Source organism: Cyprinodon tularosa, unplaced genomic scaffold (assembly GCF_016077235.1).
Source record: "Cyprinodon tularosa strain WSP-4 unplaced genomic scaffold, ASM1607723v1 ctg618, whole genome shotgun sequence".
Lineage (NCBI taxonomy): Eukaryota > Metazoa > Chordata > Actinopteri > Cyprinodontiformes > Cyprinodontidae > Cyprinodon > Cyprinodon tularosa.
Genome location: NW_024039361.1, coordinates 188,999 through 206,225, shown reverse-complemented (window position 1 = coordinate 206,225; position 17,227 = coordinate 188,999). Strand labels below are relative to the sequence as shown.

Sequence of the window (17,227 nt, the reverse complement as noted above, 5' to 3'; positions counted from 1 at the left end):
TTCCTGCATCGCTGTAGATCTACATCAGCTAGATTTCCTTCGATGGTTATCTCAACCTTCAGCTGTCTTTGAACGCATCCAGAGGGCCGATGGTAGTGATGCTGAATGAGGGGCCCTAGATGGGGCCCTAGATGGGGCCCTGTGGTGCAGCGAACATGGCGGACACGTTACAGGCTGTTTATGACTGCAGATGTTTAGGAAGCTTCCAGAAAGCGTTGATCTTCGTCAGGCTGTGACCGTCGGTCGGTCTGAGGCTGACGGTTCCTCCTCTCATCGCTCTAAAGATGGAACTGGAGGTTCTGTTTTTAACGCTGAGCCGCTTTGATTAACGATCAGCTGATCAGCTTCTTCTGACGCTCTGCTGAGGGGCGGAGCCTGGTTCTCATCATGCTAACTGATATCCTCGACCATGTTTAATGCTAAAAGATGTTTTCATTAAATTTCTAGATGCTACTACAGGTGATGTTAAATTGCTACAGAAACTCTACGTATCAATGATTGACCTTTCTAAGCGCCGTAGAGCCATCCAGCTAACTGCTCTGTTCTGTGTCATAGCTTCAGGTGAGGTGGAGGCGTTCTGCGCCGACCTGAGCGGGCGCCTCAACATCAACACGGTGGTGAGGATGAGCGTGGACAAGCTGCACGACCTGCTGTTCTCCGCAGACACTCACTTCATCCAGCACCTCTTCTCTCAGAGACACTTCACCGGTACGCAGCCCGTCTTCCTCCTCGTCTCCATGGCGATGGTTCGTGTCAGCCGTCTCTGCAGGACTTGTGTGAGCTTGTCTCTGCAGAGGACGGCTGCAGGTTTTTCCTGTCGAGGCGGTGTCCCTGGGAGCGTTTTGTTTTTGTTCTTGGCTGAGCTGACGCCTCCTGATGCGTCTTTGAGGCTCAGCGCTGGTTCTGCTGGTGGAACGGCGGATACTCCCAGTTCAATGCGGATACTCCCAATTCAATGTCTGACGCTGCTCCTTCATCTGGTCATTTCCATGAGTGTCAGACGGGTTTCTCCTCTGCTGGCAGCAGCAGCTCACTGCTGCTGCCAGCAGAGGCGGGAAAACCTCTGAGGTCAGAAGGTCGTCTCCTGAAGACCATCAACCCTCAGAGACGACGTCCCTCCTGAGAGGAGGACGTCTCTGTCAGCTGATGGTCCAGGAGGAGCCCTACCTCAGAGCCTACAGGTCAAAGGTCACGACCCTGAACCCGTCTGGAAGGAGGAAACCTCTTCTCTCTAGAACCAAGATGGCAGCAGAACAACAAGCTGCTTCTGGATGAAAAACCAGACTTCTGGGACAGAGGAGGTGGAGGTGATGGACCCGAACCCGGGAGGCAGAACCTCAGCGGTACTGTGGACCGTGACCTCCCTCCTCCAGTCAAGCATCTGCCCACCAGCCTGGTCACGACAGACCATAAATAACTACAGATCTATAAAAGACCAGATCGAAAAGAGAAGAATCCAAGTGTTGAAGTGGCCTAGTCCAATTCTATTCAGTTTATTTCTATAGCTCCAATTCACATCATGTCATCTCAGGTCACTTTATAGATCCAGATCAACCAGATCATCCAGTCAGATTGATTCAAAGTTTTCTATCTAAGGAAAACCAGCTGATTGCATCGACTCATTGACTCTTCAGCAATCCCTCACACTAAGCATGCTTGTAGCGACAGTGGAGAGGAAAAACTCCCTTTGAACAGGAAGAAACCTCCAGCAGAACCAGGCTCAGTGTGAGCGGCCATCTGCTGAGGCCGACTGGGGTTCAAGGAGACAGAAGCAGACATAGAAAAAGAAGCATAGATACAAAAAGCAACTGTCAACCAGCTCCACAGGCGGCCCCGTCCAGGAAACACACAGCCAGGCAGACGAGCTCCGAGCCAGCTCCCATGTCAGAGGATGAAGAGAGCACATCCAGTTAGTCACAGTCAGAGAAACAGGACTACACTGGAAAACAGGCCAAGCTCCAACATCTAGAAACAAAGGTGTTGATGGCAGCAGCACAGCTGATATTTCTCTCCAGGATGGAGTCACAGCCAAACAGGAACAGACCAGATGAAGCTACTATGAGAAAAAGCAGAGAGAGCAGAACGTTAGAGATTGAACTAACAGATTCTGCAGAGTGGGAGAATAGAGATAGAATGAAGCAGAATGATGAAATGGGGGTCCCTATGTCCTCCAGCAGTCTAAGCCTATAGCAGCAGAACTATAGAGATAGCTCAGGATAACCTGAGCCACTCTAACTAGAAGCTTTATCAAAAAGGAAAGTTTTAAGCCTAGCCTTAAAAGTAGACAGGGTGTCTGCCTCACGGACTAAAACTGGTAGTTGGTTCCACAGGAGAGGAGCCTGAGAACTAAAAGATCTGCCTCCCATTCTACTTTTAGAAATTCTAGGAACCACTAGTAAACCTGCAGATTGAGAGCGAAGTGCTCTGTTAGGAACATAAGTCCAGTTCTGCTCTCCTTAGGAGCTTTCCTCAGAACAGGGAGGTCCGCTCAGATGTTTCCAGATGTTTGAAGGTCAGACTGAGCAGAGGTCGCTGACTCCTCCTTCTCAGCTGGGGGCGGCCTGCAGTAAACGCTAGAGTTTTGGTTCCACCAGTTCTCCCAGTTCCATCAGGAGCTCCCAGTGAGATCCTAAGTGATCCGATCTCTCTTTGAGTTCCAGCTGAGGAACATGGAGTCAGATCTCTGCTGCGTCCTCTGATGGTTTTCTGCTTCGTCCCTCAGACCTGTCGGTGGGTGAATGGCAGCAGGACGCCAGCAGCGGGACCTCCAGCCGCGTCCTGAGCTACACCATCGCCCTCAACAACCCGCTGGGCCCTAAAACGGCTCCCGTGGTCGAGACGCAGGTTGGTTTGCTGTCAGCGGGTCCTCCTGAAACCAGAGCAGCTCTGATTGGTCCTGCAGGTTCCGCAGGATGTGACCCGCATGCAGGAACTCACTTCTTCGTGCGTCTCCCTCCTTCCAGACGCTTCATAAGAGCTCCTCCAGAGGGGAGTGCTACGTGGTGGACTCTGAGGTCATCACCTCAGGAATCCCGTACCAGGACTACTTCTACACCGTCCACAGATACTGCCTGACCTCCATCAACAAACACAAGAGCCGAATCAGGTGGGTTCCTTTATTCCTCCACCGGATGATGACGCCATCAGCTCGCCGCAGAGCTCACCCAGCTAATAACCGCAAGATAAACAGGACAGATAAAACCAGCAGCAGAGATCAGATCTGTCGGTCCGTTTGGGCTTCCTGTCTCAGCTGGTGCAGCAGCCGTGGTCGATGAGGTCATGCTGCAGCTGCAGCCTGAGAAAAGCTGCAAACGAGATGTTTTCATTTCAGTTTTAACCAAAACAAAAAAACAGAAAATTGTGGCTTTAATGAGGCTGGTTGATTCTGACGTCATTCTCCTGGTTCTGGTGTCGTCCTCCTGGTTCTGGTGTCGTCCTCCTGGTTCTGGTGTCGTCCAGCGTGGTTCTGGTGTCGTCCAGCGTGGTTCTGGTGTCGTCCAGCGTGGTTCTGGTGTCGTCCAGCGTGGTTCTGGTGTCGTCCTCCTGGTTCTGGTGTCGTCCAGCGTGGTTCTGGTGTCGTCCAGCGTGGTTCTGGTGTCGTCCTCCTGGTTCTGGTGTCGTCCAGCGTGGTTCTGGTGTCGTCCTCCTGGTTCTGGTGTCGTCCTCCTGGTTCTGGTGTCGTCCTCCTGGTTCTGGTGTCGTCCTCCTGGTTCTGGTGTCGTCCTCCTGGTTCTGGTGTCGTCCAGCGTGGTTCTGGTGTCGTCCTCCTGGTTCTGGTGTCGTCCAGCGTGGTTCTGGTGTCGTCCTCCTGGTTCTGGTGTCGTCCTCCTGGTTCTGGTGTCGTCCTCCTGGTTCTGGTGTCGTCCTCCTGGTTCTGGTGTCGTCCAGCGTGGTTCTGGTGTCGTCCTCCTGGTTCTGGTGTCGTCCAGCGTGGTTCTGGTGTCGTCCTCCTGGTTCTGGTGTCGTCCAGCGTGGTTCTGGTGTCGTCCTCCTGGTTCTGGTGTCGTCCTCCTGGTTCTGGTGTCGTCCTCCTGGTTCTGGTGTCGTCCTCCTGGTTCTGGTGTCGTCCAGCGTGGTTCTGGTGTCGTCCTCCTGGTTCTGGTGTCGTCCAGCGTGGTTCTGGTGTCGTCCTCCTGGTTCTGGTGTCGTCCAGCGTGGTTCTGGTGTCGTCCTCCTGGTTCTGGTGTCGTCCAGCGTGGTTCTGGTGTCGTCCTCCTGGTTCTGGTGTCGTCCAGCGTGGTTCTGGTGTCGTCCAGCGTGGTTCTGGTGTCGTCCTCCTGGTTCTGGTGTCGTCCTCTTGGTTCTGGTGTCGTCCAGCGTGGTTCTGGTGTCGTCCAGCGTGGTTCTGGTGTCGTCCAGCGTGGTTCTGGTGTCGTGCAGCGTGGTTCTGGTGTCGTCCTCCTGGTTCTGGTGTCGTCCAGCGTGGTTCTGGTGTCGTCCTCCTGGTTCTGGTGTCGTCCAGCGTGGTTCTGGTGGCGTTCTCCTGCAGTCTGTATTGAGCTGGTTGCTGCAAACACAGCCGTCTGTTTTAAAGCTGTGATTCTTTGGCAGTCAGACGCTCTGACCGCCGCTCACCTGACCGACCTTCACTCAATCACTGTTTGCTCTGAGATAAGCGTCCAATCCCTGATTAGATAAGGAAGACGGCCTGGGAATGATGGCGGTTAGTGGGCAGAGGCTGCAGGAGAGGATTCAGAGAGTTTAGAGCTGATCAGCAGGCGAGGGATCTGATTGGTTCATTGGTGATTGATCTGATTGGTTCATTGGTGATTGATCTGATTGGTTCTTTGGTGATTGATCTGATTGGTTCTTTGGTGACTGATCTGATTGGTTCATTGGTGACTGATCTGATTGGTTCATTGGTGACTGATCTGATTGGTTCATTGGTGACTGATCTGATTGGTTCATTGGTGACTGATCTGATTGGTTCATTGGTGACTGATCTGATTGGTTCATTGGTGACTGATCTGATTGGTTCTTTGGTGACTGATCTGATTGGTTCATTGGTGACTGATCTGATTGGTTCTTTGGTGATTGATCTGATTGGTTCTTTGGTGACTGATCTGATTGGTTCATTGGTGACTGATCTGATTGGTTCATTGGTGACTGATCTGATTGGTTCATTGGTGATTGATCTGATTGGTTCTTTGGTGACTGATCTGATTGGTTCATTGGTGACTGATCTGATTGGTTCATTGGTGATTGATCTGATTGTTTCTTTGGTGATTGATCTGATTGGTTCATTGGTGACTGATCTGATTGGTTCTTTGGTGACTGATCTGATTGGTTCATTGGTGACTGATCTGATTGGTTCATTGGTGACTGATCTGATTGGTTCTTTGGTGACTGATCTGATTGGTTCATTGGTGACTGATCTGATTGGTTCATTGGTGACTGATCTGATTGGTTCATTGGTGACTGATCTGATTGGTTCATTGGTGATTGATCTGATTGGTTCTTTGGTGATTGATCTGATTGGTTCTTTGGTGACTGATCTGATTGGTTCATTGGTGACTGATCTGATTGGTTCATTGGTGACTGATCTGATTGGTTCATTGGTGACTGATCTGATTGGTTCATTGGTGATTGATCTGATTGGTTCATTGGTGACTGATCTGATTGGTTCATTGGTGACTGATCTGATTGGTTCATTGGTGACTGATCTGATTGGTTCATTGGTGACTGATCTGATTGGTTCATTGGTGATTGATCTGATTGGTTCTTTGGTGACTGATCTGATTGGTTCATTGGTGACTGATCTGATTGTTTCTTTGGTGATTGATCTGATTGGTTCATTGGTGACTGATCTGATTGGTTCTTTGGTGACTGATCTGATTGGTTCATTGGTGACTGATCTGATTGGTTCATTGGTGACTGATCTGATTGGTTCATTGGTGATTGATCTGATTGGTTCTTTGGTGATTGATCTGATTGGTTCTTTGGTGACTGATCTGATTGGTTCATTGGTGACTGATCTGATTGGTTCATTGGTGACTGATCTGATTGGTTCATTGGTGACTGATCTGATTGGTTCATTGGTGACTGATCTGATTGGTTCATTGGTGACTGATCTGATTGGTTCATTGGTGACTGATCTGATTGGTTCATTGGTGACTGATCTGATTGGTTCTTTGGTGACTGATCTGATTGGTTCATTGGTGACTGATCTGATTGGTTCATTGGTCAGGGACCTCAGAGGAAATTTCCAGAGATTGAAGGAGGTTTTGGTACGCCAGCATTCAGAACATGGAGGCCAATCACTGTATAACCGCGGATGTGTTCGCCAGTGATTGGCCTCCATGTTCTGAATGCTGGCGTACCATAAAGAATAAATGATGAACAGTTTAGTTTGTGCCTTCAAGTCGTTGCCCATAGGACGACGTTACTGGATATAACCTAACGGAATATCTTCAGAACGGCTCCAAATGACACTAAACTCATATGGGAGAGTAGAACATGATGGTATAACGGAAAATCAAGGAACCAATGGAAAAAAACGGCGTTCCCCCTTTAAGGAGATGAATAAAGAAACGAGTCGCTTTAAACAATTAATCAGTTTAGTAGAAATTTCCAGTTAATTGTATTTAATATTTATGTTCCATTAACATGGGTGTTAATCTTTTAATGTAGTTTTACTCCATAAACTGAACCAAAGAGCAGAGAGACTCCTGCATGTGAAGCTGTTTTATTTCTATGTCAATCAGACTCATTAGTGCTGAGCCTCTTTAACAGGTTAGAAGATTAACTGTGGATTATAATCCCATCAGGATTTATGGAAATAATTTCACCAAACCAGCCTGCAACCATAATCAGTCCCCTTTCATTTCACCTCAGCCTCATGATGCTGCTGCAGCTTTAGCCACACCCACTGCCAGCTAATCAGCCAATGGGCTTTCATTGCTAAAAGCTACTATTTCCTTTTTAAAATCAAGTTTTTGTTTAATTAATAATTTAGACTAATCCATAATGTTCAATGTACTCAGAAAAACAAGATGCTGTTCCTCTACTGAAACACTTTGATTTGGCAAAGATTCTCCAAACTGTTGGATGTTTCCAGTTAAATGACTAATTTTTTAACTGGTTTCCAGTGCTTGATGACGTAGCATAAAGACTGGTTTCAGCAGGTCTGGAGGAGCGAGAGGCTTCCAGCAAAGTCTGCAGAAAAACTCTAAATGTCAGCAAACGAAATCACATGGAGCTTATTGTTGCCATCACACCTCAGCACAAAATCCAGTATTAGCAGAAAACCAGTATAACCAGTAACAGACAGCAGAGCAGTCTGACACCAGCTTCAGCGCTGAAGTTCTCTGATCCTGAAAACTACAGAAAGCATCAGAAACTATCCCAGCTGGTAAAATAGGGAGTAAACACTGGAATTACTCTACTAACCACAATAAATACTTTTTACATTTATTTAACACCAACATTAACATCTTCTAATGAAATAATTTAATATTTGACTGATTTTATTATTTTTCTTACGCCTCTAGTGTTAATATTTCCAGACTGAACCTTTTAGAGACCAGTCTGCACACTGGGTGTCTTTAAACTGGACTCTGGATTAGTTCCTGTTTCTGCTTGAACAGCAGCGCCTCCTGCTGGATGGCAGCAGCACTACAGCAGGAAATGTTCCAGCAGCTGTTATCAGTTCATCTGATAAAAACGATTTGAATCTAATAAACTGATCGTTAAAATGAAGTCGATGGTTTGTTTGATTCTCCTTATTGGATTAATGGTTCAGATCAGCTGATTAAAGAAGCGAAGAGTCCCAGCCGTCCAGGGGCCGGTTTAGGAAATGTGGGGCCCTTGGCAAAGACAGGCTGGGGGCCCTCTGAATGGAGAATCCATCAAACAGCCCCATTCTCCAGATAGAGAAATGTTAATAGAATAGACATCCATGATCTGTTCTAGGTTGTGTCCCTCTCTTCTTGTCCCTTTTCTTCTTGTTTTCCTCTCTATGTTTTGTACTCAGCTGACTTTTCATGCTGTCTCTAAAGGAATGAAAGATTTTTTCCAAGCACTAAGCTCACTTAGCTGATTGCTCCTTCCTGTGTTTCCAAAAAGGCCAAAGTAAATAACCCAGTCCTTCTTTTCACTGTAGACAAGCCATGATCTGCTTATCTGTTCTCCATTTTTCATTTGGATGAAATAATAGCTGCATGAATCATGACAGCAGACAAGATAGAGGAGAGCAGGAGGCGGGGTTACCAATCTACTCGCTCTGGAGAGCAGAGTTCGCTGCTTTTAGATGTTGTCTCCAAAGTCTCCAGTAGCAGAAAAAAGTCTCTAGATTTGGCGCTAGGAGCTTTTTAGAAATCAAAGTGCTAGAGGGGTCTGAAAAGTGGCTAAATATAGCGACTAAAGCGCTAAGTTGGCAACACTGCTCTTTGCATGGTTTGTTTTCAAATGGTTTGCTGCTGTCTGTTTGGACCTTTCTGAACATGTGCAGCAAATGGACTGATCCAATATGGTGGACACTGAAGGGGGGGGCTGAGACACACTTAATATTATCAGCGTTCTGATGGCATTTTAGCCAAAGGATTTTAATCAAAAACTGTTGCTCTGGTTTCCCTCCATGCAGAGTTTCCTCAGACATCTGCTACAAGAAGCAGCCGTGGAGTCTGGTCAAAGCGCTCATAGAGAAGAATACCTGGAGCGGCATCGAGGAGTACTACAGGAACCTGGGTGAGTCCTACAGGAACCTGGGTGAGTCGGCGCAGGCGCTCAACAGGAAGTGTCCGTCTAGTGGAGGGGAACCTAATCGTGTGCAGCTCTGCTCTGAAGAGGAGCTTCTTCACGAGGAAATGAGGCCTAAATGCATCAGAGCTCACTGAAGATACATGACCTTTAAGGGTTGTACAGGTTCCTGATGGGTCCTGCAGGGTCCTGATGGGTTCTACATGTTCCTGCAGGGCTCTATGGGTTCTGGTCTCAGGGTTGGGGTTAGCTCCGTTAGCAACTGGCTAAGCTAAGAGTCGCTGCAGCTCCTCATTCCGCTCATTCTCTCCTTCCTCTTCTGACACACAGAGGGCGAAGTCTGCAAGCTGGAGACCCTGCTGCAGACTGAGGTTTCCGTGGTAACCACAGCCGAGGACGCGGGTCCGGACGCCGCAAAGACCCCGCCCTCCCTGCGACGGCGAAAACGCACCTGCTCCAGGAGGCAGAGCGAGAGGGAGGGAGGCGGCGCTGAGGGCGGAGAGCGAGGAGAGCGAGGAGCGGGAGAAGAGCGGAACCGAAGGGAGACCAGTAAGTCAGCAGCAGCTCTGCTGCCCTCTGGTGGCCGGATGGAAGTTCAGTCATTTTTAAAACTTCTTTCTGTTCGTCTGATTAATAAAAAATCCTCCGAGCTGAAAAAAGTCAAAGATGCTTGGAAGCAAAGGATCAGGATCAGAGCTGGAGGCATGAGGGGGTTCTGGTTGGTTCGGATCGGTTCTGATTGGTTCTGATCGGTTCTGATTGGTTCTGATCGGTTCTGTTTGGTTCTGATTGGTTCTGGATGGTTCTGTTCTGTTTCCAGGCTCTCAGTTCATGAAACTGGGCGATCGCTCTCGCGGTGGAGGACCCACCAGCATCTCCACCATCCTCCTCATCGTCAGCTTCATGTGAGTCCAGCTTCCTTTATCACCTCAGTTCTGCTTCCCCTGAAGGTTCTATTGGGTCAGAACATCTCAGTAATGAAACTGTCTGCATAAAGATCAGTTTCTCAGAAATGGAAATCATTAAATCGGACCAATCTAGAGGACTGGGCTCGGTTCTGATCTGAATCCAGTCCTTCTCTAGTTTTTCCTTCCACTCGACTTTCCCGGCCGTTTGAATTTAGACCAAAACTTTTCTGAGAAACTGAACTTTTGGGTTTTTATTGGAAATAAATTAGTAATTTTTATCCAGATGAACAGAAATCAAAGTTTTGCACTGATTCTTCAGTTTGCTGAGACCCCCCTCCCCCCCCCCATAATCAGACTAACAGACGCGTTTCTCCCCGTTTCTCTCCCCCTGCGTCTGCGTAGGATCTGTATCAGGTTGGTATGCAGAGCTTCGTTTCTCTGGATGTGAATGAAAGACGTTTGAAAATGAGAAAAATCCACCGTTTCAGTCAGTCTGGGGCCTCAGGTCCAACATGGCCGCCTTGGCTGAGGTCCAGGTCGGAGGAGGCGGCAGCTCAGCGGGATTGGGTCCAATTAGAGCAGAACCTTGGAGCTGAGGAGGTTCAGACAGAACCGCAGGTGCTGGTTCCTCTGAGAAACGACCAATCATCAACCAGAGCCGCAGAGCGGAGCTCATCTACACATTTCAGCTCTATGTTCTTCCAGCTGATGAGATCCAACAGAACAGGAAGCGATTGGGTCACAAAAAAGATCAAACTGATCTCCAGTGATGTAGATCTACCATTAAGAGACGGGCTGCGTCATGAGCAGAGAAGTCCTGCTGCTCCTCCGTCTGGATGAAATATACGTGAGGAGCTCAGTGCTGCCCCCTAACATCTGAAGGAAGCACTGCGCTGCAGCCTGCAGACATTTAGGCCCCGAAAACCGCGTCTGACTTTTGAATCTACGATCAGATTATTTTCCCTGTCCCGCTGATGGCGTGTAGAGAAGCTCCGCCCAGGCAGGATGAGCAGATCTATGCAGATTTTTATCACTTCTATCTTTGTGCTACAAAAACACATTAAAAACTATTTCCCACATTTGACTGGAACACATTATGAAAAGTTATTTAAAAAAACAAATAAAAATAAAACCACTGTTTCATTCTATAAAGCAAAGCTCTATTTAACCCTTTATAGGAGACAATCCTTTGAAAATCAACATTTCCAGCCAATAGTGTGACTGGAATCCAGGAAAAGACCTCATTACCTTTGGACATTTAATAAATATGGAGATTTTATGTGTAAAAAAATGAATATCAATGTTATAACAAAAAAAGGCAAACTTCCCGAATATATTTAGAAAAATAACAAAAGTGCTTCTAGAAGAAATTCATGAAAAACACTTTGAGAGAAAGAAACATTTATTTTGGTCCAACATTAATGCTGATACTGGAACAGTTTTTAGTTTATAAACCTAAATATAATTGTTAACGAGGCTTATTAACTTTTTAACTTTTTAAATTTTCAATTAGTTTTTATCTTTTTCTCTTGACTTTTTTTTGTAACTTAATTTACATTAGGTAAATATATCATCTGATTATCAGCTGAATGGCTGGGTATAGATGTTGTCCTTCTAGATCTCACTGAGGGACGGGGGGGGGGACTTTAAAATGCAGAATTTAATTTATCTCATTTCATATAATTTATTCTATTAACTCAAGATAAAAGTTTTTACTCAGTCTGTTTCACCTGCAAGGCCGCGCAGTTCCCCTGCACAGTGATGCATCTAGAACCAGAACAAATAGAATGTTCATCTATTAAAACATGAGATCTACGTCTAAAGAACAGAAAAACGCAGCAATGAACTCTGTGGGACGGTTTCCATGGCGACAGAGGTGACTCTGAGAGATCTGGGAAGTTTTTCTTTCTTTTTTTCCATAAAGAGGTGAGAGATGCGCTGCGCTGACCTGCTCTGTCTGCTCCTCCTTATTCTGGAGGATCTCTACTTTATCCGTTTCTATCTGAACTCCCATCATGGGGAAAGTTTCTATTTTAATGTTTTATTGTTTTTGCTCCAGTCTGTCCTGCTCACTATAAACGCGATGGGCGACTCCAGACCGACTCTTTCTCCGTGGAGGATTTTCCTCCAAAGCGGATGAGTTTTACTTTCTAACCGCGTCGCTCTTCCTGTCATGAAATTGCTGCTGAATTTCTACGTAAACCGACCTGCGCTCTCTCTCAACGGGGGCTATGCTGCCCCCTGCTGGAAATCATCCCCAGCTGCTGGTTTCTATCAGATAGACATGATGGTAGAACATCAGAACCGGACCTGGACCTCAGCTGCTTTGATTCAGGCTGCAGGGAAGCTAAATGCTGTCTGATGATGATGATGATGGCGGTGGATTGTTCTCATGCCTTCATCTCTGTGGTTGGGTTTGTTGCCCGTCATCCTGATGTTCCTGTTTTCCTCTGGTCGCCGCTGACGGCCATCTGTCTGTGAACCCTCAGCCTGGTGGTGCTGGTCGTCCTCAACATGCTGCTGTTCTACAAGCTCTACGCTCTGGAGAAAGCGGCTCACACCCTGGAGAGGTGGCACTCCTACTCTGTGGCTGACAGGTAGACTCCGCCTCCTCGCCTCCCAGTCAACGCTGGACTTCTTCTTCACTGGTTTCTGATCCATTAACCAAACATTTCCCCTAAAATCTCCTTTGATTCTTTTAGGGTTTAAAAGCTTCTAAAAAGAGTTTAGTTGAAAGTAATATTTAACCAGATTGAGCAGCTTGCAGCTGAAAATGATTTTAAAGGACTAAAAGATCCTCGGAAGCAAAACTAGAAGCTCTGATCAGTTCTAGATCATTTATTTAATAATTTAACAAATATTCAGGGCTGAAATAATCTAACCCTAACCTTTTGCTGTTTTCTTGGTCAAAATTTCAGGAGGTTTTAGCTTTGAGTTAGTCTAGCCTAGCTGATGTCATGTTAGCTTAGCTATGGGTGTTTAGCCTAGCTGATGTCATGTTAGCTTAGCTATGGGTTTTTAGCCTAGCTGATGTCATGTTAGCTTAGCTATGGGTGTTTAGCCTAGCTGATGTCATGTTAGCTTAGCTATGGGTGGTTAGCCTAGCTGATGTCATGTTAGCTTAGCTATGGGTGTTTAGCCTAGCTGATGTCATGTTAGCTTAGCTATGGGTGGTTAGCCTAGCTGATGTCATGTTAGCTTAGCTATGGGTGTTTAGCCTAGCTGATGTCATGTTAGCTTAGCTATGGGTGTTTAGCCTAGCTGATGTCATGTTAGCTTAGCTATGGGTGGTTAGCCTAGCTGATGTCATGTTAGCTTAGCTATGGGTGTTTAGCCTAGCTGATGTCATGTTAGCTTAGCTATGGGTGGTTAGCCTAGCTGATGTCATGTTAGCTTAGCTATGGGTGTTTAGCCTAGCTGATGTCATGTTAGCTTAGCTATGGGTGTTTAGCCTAGCTGATGTCATGTTAGCTTAGCTATGGGTGGTTAGCCTAGCTAATGTCATGTTAGCTTAGCTATGGGTGTTTAGCCTAGCTGATGTCATGTTAGCTTAGCTATGGGCGGTTAGCCTAGCTGATGTCATGTTAGCTTAGCTATGGGTGTTTAGCCTAGCTGATGTCATGTTAGCTTAGCTATGGGTGTTTAGCCTAGCTGATGTCATGTTAGCGTAGCTATGGGCGGTTATCCTAGCTGATGTCATGTTAGCTTAGCTATGGGTGTTTAGCATAGCTGATGTCATGTTAGCTTAGCTATGGGTGCTTAGCCTAGCTGATGTCATGTTAGCTTAGCTATGAGTGTTTAGCCTAGCTGATGTCATGTTAGCTTAGCTATGGGTGTTTAGCCTAGCTGATGTCATGTTAGCTTAGCTATGGGTTTTTAGCCTAGCTGATGTCATGTTAGCTTAGCTATGGGTGGTTAGCCTAGCTGATGCCATGTTAGCTCAGCTATGGGTGGTTAGCCTAGCTGATGTCATGTTAGCTTAGCTATGGGTGTTTAGCCTAGCTGATGTCATGTTAGCTTAGCTATGGGTGTTTAGCCTAGCTGATGTCATGTTAGCTTAGCTATGGGTGTTTAGCATAGCTGATGTCATGTTAGCTTAGCTATGGGTGCTTAGCCTAGCTGATGTCATGTTAGCTTAGCTATGAGTGTTTAGCCTAGCTGATGTCATGTTAGCTTAGCTATGGGTGTTTAGCCTAGCTGATGTCATGTTAGCTTAGCTATGGGTTTTTAGCCTAGCTGATGTCATGTTAGCTTAGCTATGGGTGGTTAGCCTAGCTGATGCCATGTTAGCTCAGCTATGGGTGGTTAGCCTAGCTGATGTCATGTTAGCTTAGCTATGGGTGGTTAGCCTAGCTGATGTCATGTTAGCTCAGCTATGGGTGGTTAGCCTAGCTGATGTCATGTTAGCTTAGCTATGGGTGTTTAGCCTAGCTGATGTCATGTTAGCTTAGCTATGGGTGTTTAGCCTAGCTGATGTCATGTTAGCTTAGCTATGGGTGTTTAGCCTAGCTGATGTCATGTTAGCTTAGCTATGGGTGTTTAGCCTAGCTGATGTCATGTTAGCTTAGCTATGGGCGTTTAGCCTAGCTGATGTCATGTTAGCTTAGCTATGGGTGGTTAGCCTAGCTGATGTCATGTTAGCTCAGCTATGGGTTTTTAGCCTAGCTGATGTCATGTTAGCTTAGCTATGGGTGGTTAGCCTAGCTGATGTCATGTTAGCTTAGCTATGGGTGCTTAGCCTAGCTGATGTCATGTTAGCCTAGCTATGGGTGCTTAGCCTAGCTGATGTCATGTTAGCTTAGCTATGGGTGGTTGGCCTAGCTATGTTTAGCCTGGCTGATGTCATGTTAGCTTAGCTACGGTTGGTTGGCCTAGCTCAGTTTAGCCTAGCTGATGTCATGTTAGCTTAGCTATGGGTTCTTAGCCTAGCTGATTTCATGTTAGCTTAGCTATGGGTGGTTGGCCTAGCTCAGTTTAGCCTAGCTGATGTCATGTTAGCTTAGCTATGGGTTCTTAGTCTAGCTGATTTCATGTTAGCTTAGCTATGGGTGGTTGGCCTAGCTCAGTTTAGCCTAGCTGATGTCATGTTAGCTTAGCTATGGGTTCTTAGCCTAGCTGATGTCATGTTAGCTTAGCTACGGTTGGTTGGCCTAGCTCAGTTTAGCCTAGCTGATGTCATGTTAGCTTAGCTACGGTTGGTTGGCCTAGTTCAGCTTAGCCTAGCGGTTTTAGCTTGTAGCTTCCCCTGTTTTGTTGGACAGTAAAGTTTAAGGAGGATCCGCAGCTTTAAGGTTGAGTATTGGATCAGAACCTTGGACAGTTCTAACGTGGCGCCGTTCTCTCATCAGTCCTCTGCCCCAGACGGCCGGGGAGTGGGCCCAGGTCCTGCACCTCCAGAGGCAGTTCCACCAGGCCCAGCTCAGCAAGTGGCAGCAGATCCTGCAGTCCTCCGTGTCCCTCCTGGACCAGGTGAGTCCCTCTCTGCTCCAGAGGACGCTCTGTCCCGCAGCCGGCGGCTCATCGCTTCTGTTTGCTCCACAGATGAAGCATTCTCTGGAGAAACTCCACAGAAACATCGAGGTACCGGAGCTGCAGGACCCCCCCGACTCCCTGGCAGAGCCCCCGTCTGAGACCTGAGCCCCCCCCAATCAGAATCGGGTCCCGGTCGGACCGCTCCTTCCTCAGCTCTCCTCCTGACTGACTTGAAGTAGCTTCAGACGCCTTTAGCTTCGACCAATGAGAAGCTTCCAGAACCACAGCAATAACCCCCCCACCCCGCCAGCTGGGTCCCATGTGTATATAAGTGAACCGGCCCACTGGTGGGCCCAGAACCTGACCTGCTGCCTTCTCCGGATCGGTTCCACCCTGAGACGGACCATCTTAGTATTTATTAGAACCTCTGAAGTCTCGTCCTGCTTCCAGCGGTCATGTGACGGCTGCTCTGCGCTCTGATTCGCTGGTTTTGGACCAACCAGATGCAGCAAAAATGATTTCTGAATGTTTCCCTGCTGCTGGTTTAGATCAACACTGAGGAAGAAGATGATGTGAGTGAAGAAGAGGAGCGGGTGCGTTGCCATGGTTACGTTCTCCTTGTTTTTGCTCATTTTTCTTTGTTTTTTTTTTTTTGTCCAAATCTTCATTTTCCAGCCGAATCAGAACAAAACGGACCAAGCAGAACTTTTCAGACCCGGAGCATCAAAAAGGGAAACAGTATTTTTTTTTTTTTTTGTGTTAAATGATCAGAATTTGCTTTTCATTTTTTTTTTATTGCTTTTCCACTTCCTGTTGTCGTTTTCTGAGGTCCTTTCATTTCTGAGAATCGGTTCATCGTTTCTTCTTCTGCTCCGAGCTTCAGCTGAAGCTCGATGGCCCTGCTGTGCACGGTCACCATGGAAACGAACAGCTGATGTATTTATTATTAAAGGTTTAGGAGAGAATGTTCTGTAAAGTTATGATTGTAAAAAAAGCAAAGAAGCAGAGAAATGAAAATCCTAAAACATGAAACGATCCTCCTTCTGTTTTTGTTTTTTCTTGGTGTGAAAAAATACTGGAAGAATAGATAAATAACTGTTTAAATAATCAAAATAAAATTTTAATTAAATAAAGCCTAATACTTTGATTCATTTTCTAGCAAAACTAAAAACAACTTTAAACCGATAAAACGTTATTTTGGCTTCAAAGAAACGTGATTAATCCCCTTTTTTAGATTTTATCTTCAGGAATTTGAAATAATCCAATGAAAAACTTTGAGTTAAAAATTTGTTTATTCAAATGTTTTGTTTATTTAATAGCCTCAGACATCCAAATAAGCCCTAAACTGATCATTAATTAACTCATTTAAAATGATCTGATCTTTAAAAAGTATTTAAAGGCATAAAATAAAAAAAAATAAGTCTTTCATAGGTCTTAGAATTGTCACCAAGTCATAAATGGGATTTTATTTTTGTAATTCACTGGGACGGACTGGGCCGCGCTTTGCTGCCCCCTGGTGGTCACTGTTGGAAGAAAAGTTGAAGGTCAGATTTGGCTCCTTGGAGCAAAGCGCTGACCCTCAAAGCAAAGAACATTTAAAACACTTCAGGATGAAAAATTTAAATGTTTCAAACGATCCCATTAAAAAGCAAATTAAGAAATAAAATAATTTATTTAGGGGAGTTTTTCCTTTGGCTTCAGTCTGAAGGGAAACTATTTTTATAACATTTTCTGTTGCTGTTTTTAATAATAATTGATTTGATAGATTTTTGTTGTAAATCCTGAAAATGTGCATTTTCTCGACATTTTCTGAATTTCATTGCAGTTTTTGGTTCATAGATTAAAACTGATTCATTTTCTTCGTGTTTTAGATGCTGAAGGTTTTTAAGTCGGAGTGACGTCACTGCTCTCCGTTTTCTATCTTTCAACAAACTTTTTAAAAGGTGAAACTTTTATAAAACGTCTTTGTTCACAAACAAGAGGAGCTGATGGGCCTCCAGGCTTCATCCTGAAAGGGGAGGAGCCAGAATGGAAGCTCCTCCCCCTGATGGAGAGGAACGCCTCTATGGTTTCACACGGCGGCTATTAAAAGTGACACCAGGTGTGTTTGTTTCTGGATGAGGATGAACCCATTAGTTCATTATAATGGG

General features: G+C 46.0%; 1 protein-coding gene across 5 annotated transcripts in view; it reads left to right on the top strand.

The window, feature by feature from the left end:
- Nucleotides 1-16,206, top strand: part of gramd1a (GRAM domain containing 1A) — a 41,820-nt gene extending 25,614 nt beyond the window's left edge. For 4 of the 5 annotated variants that reach the window (XM_038307657.1, XM_038307656.1, XM_038307659.1 and 1 more), the window contains 10 exons: nt 556-708; nt 2,723-2,844; nt 2,964-3,106; nt 8,582-8,685; nt 9,028-9,246; nt 9,518-9,602; nt 10,008-10,019; nt 12,095-12,202; nt 14,954-15,074; nt 15,147-16,206. In XM_038307657.1, the coding sequence (XP_038163585.1) occupies nt 556-708; nt 2,723-2,844; nt 2,964-3,106; nt 8,582-8,685; nt 9,028-9,246; nt 9,518-9,602; nt 10,008-10,019; nt 12,095-12,202; nt 14,954-15,074; nt 15,147-15,242 (1,163 nt within the window). In that variant the 3' untranslated portion in view covers nt 15,243-16,206. The remainder of the gene's footprint in view (nt 1-555; nt 709-2,722; nt 2,845-2,963; nt 3,107-8,581; nt 8,686-9,027; nt 9,247-9,517; nt 9,603-10,007; nt 10,020-12,094; nt 12,203-14,953; nt 15,075-15,146) is intronic. The other variant, XM_038307658.1, reaches the window with a different exon arrangement.
- The last annotated feature ends 1,021 nt before the right edge of the window (nt 16,207-17,227 follow it).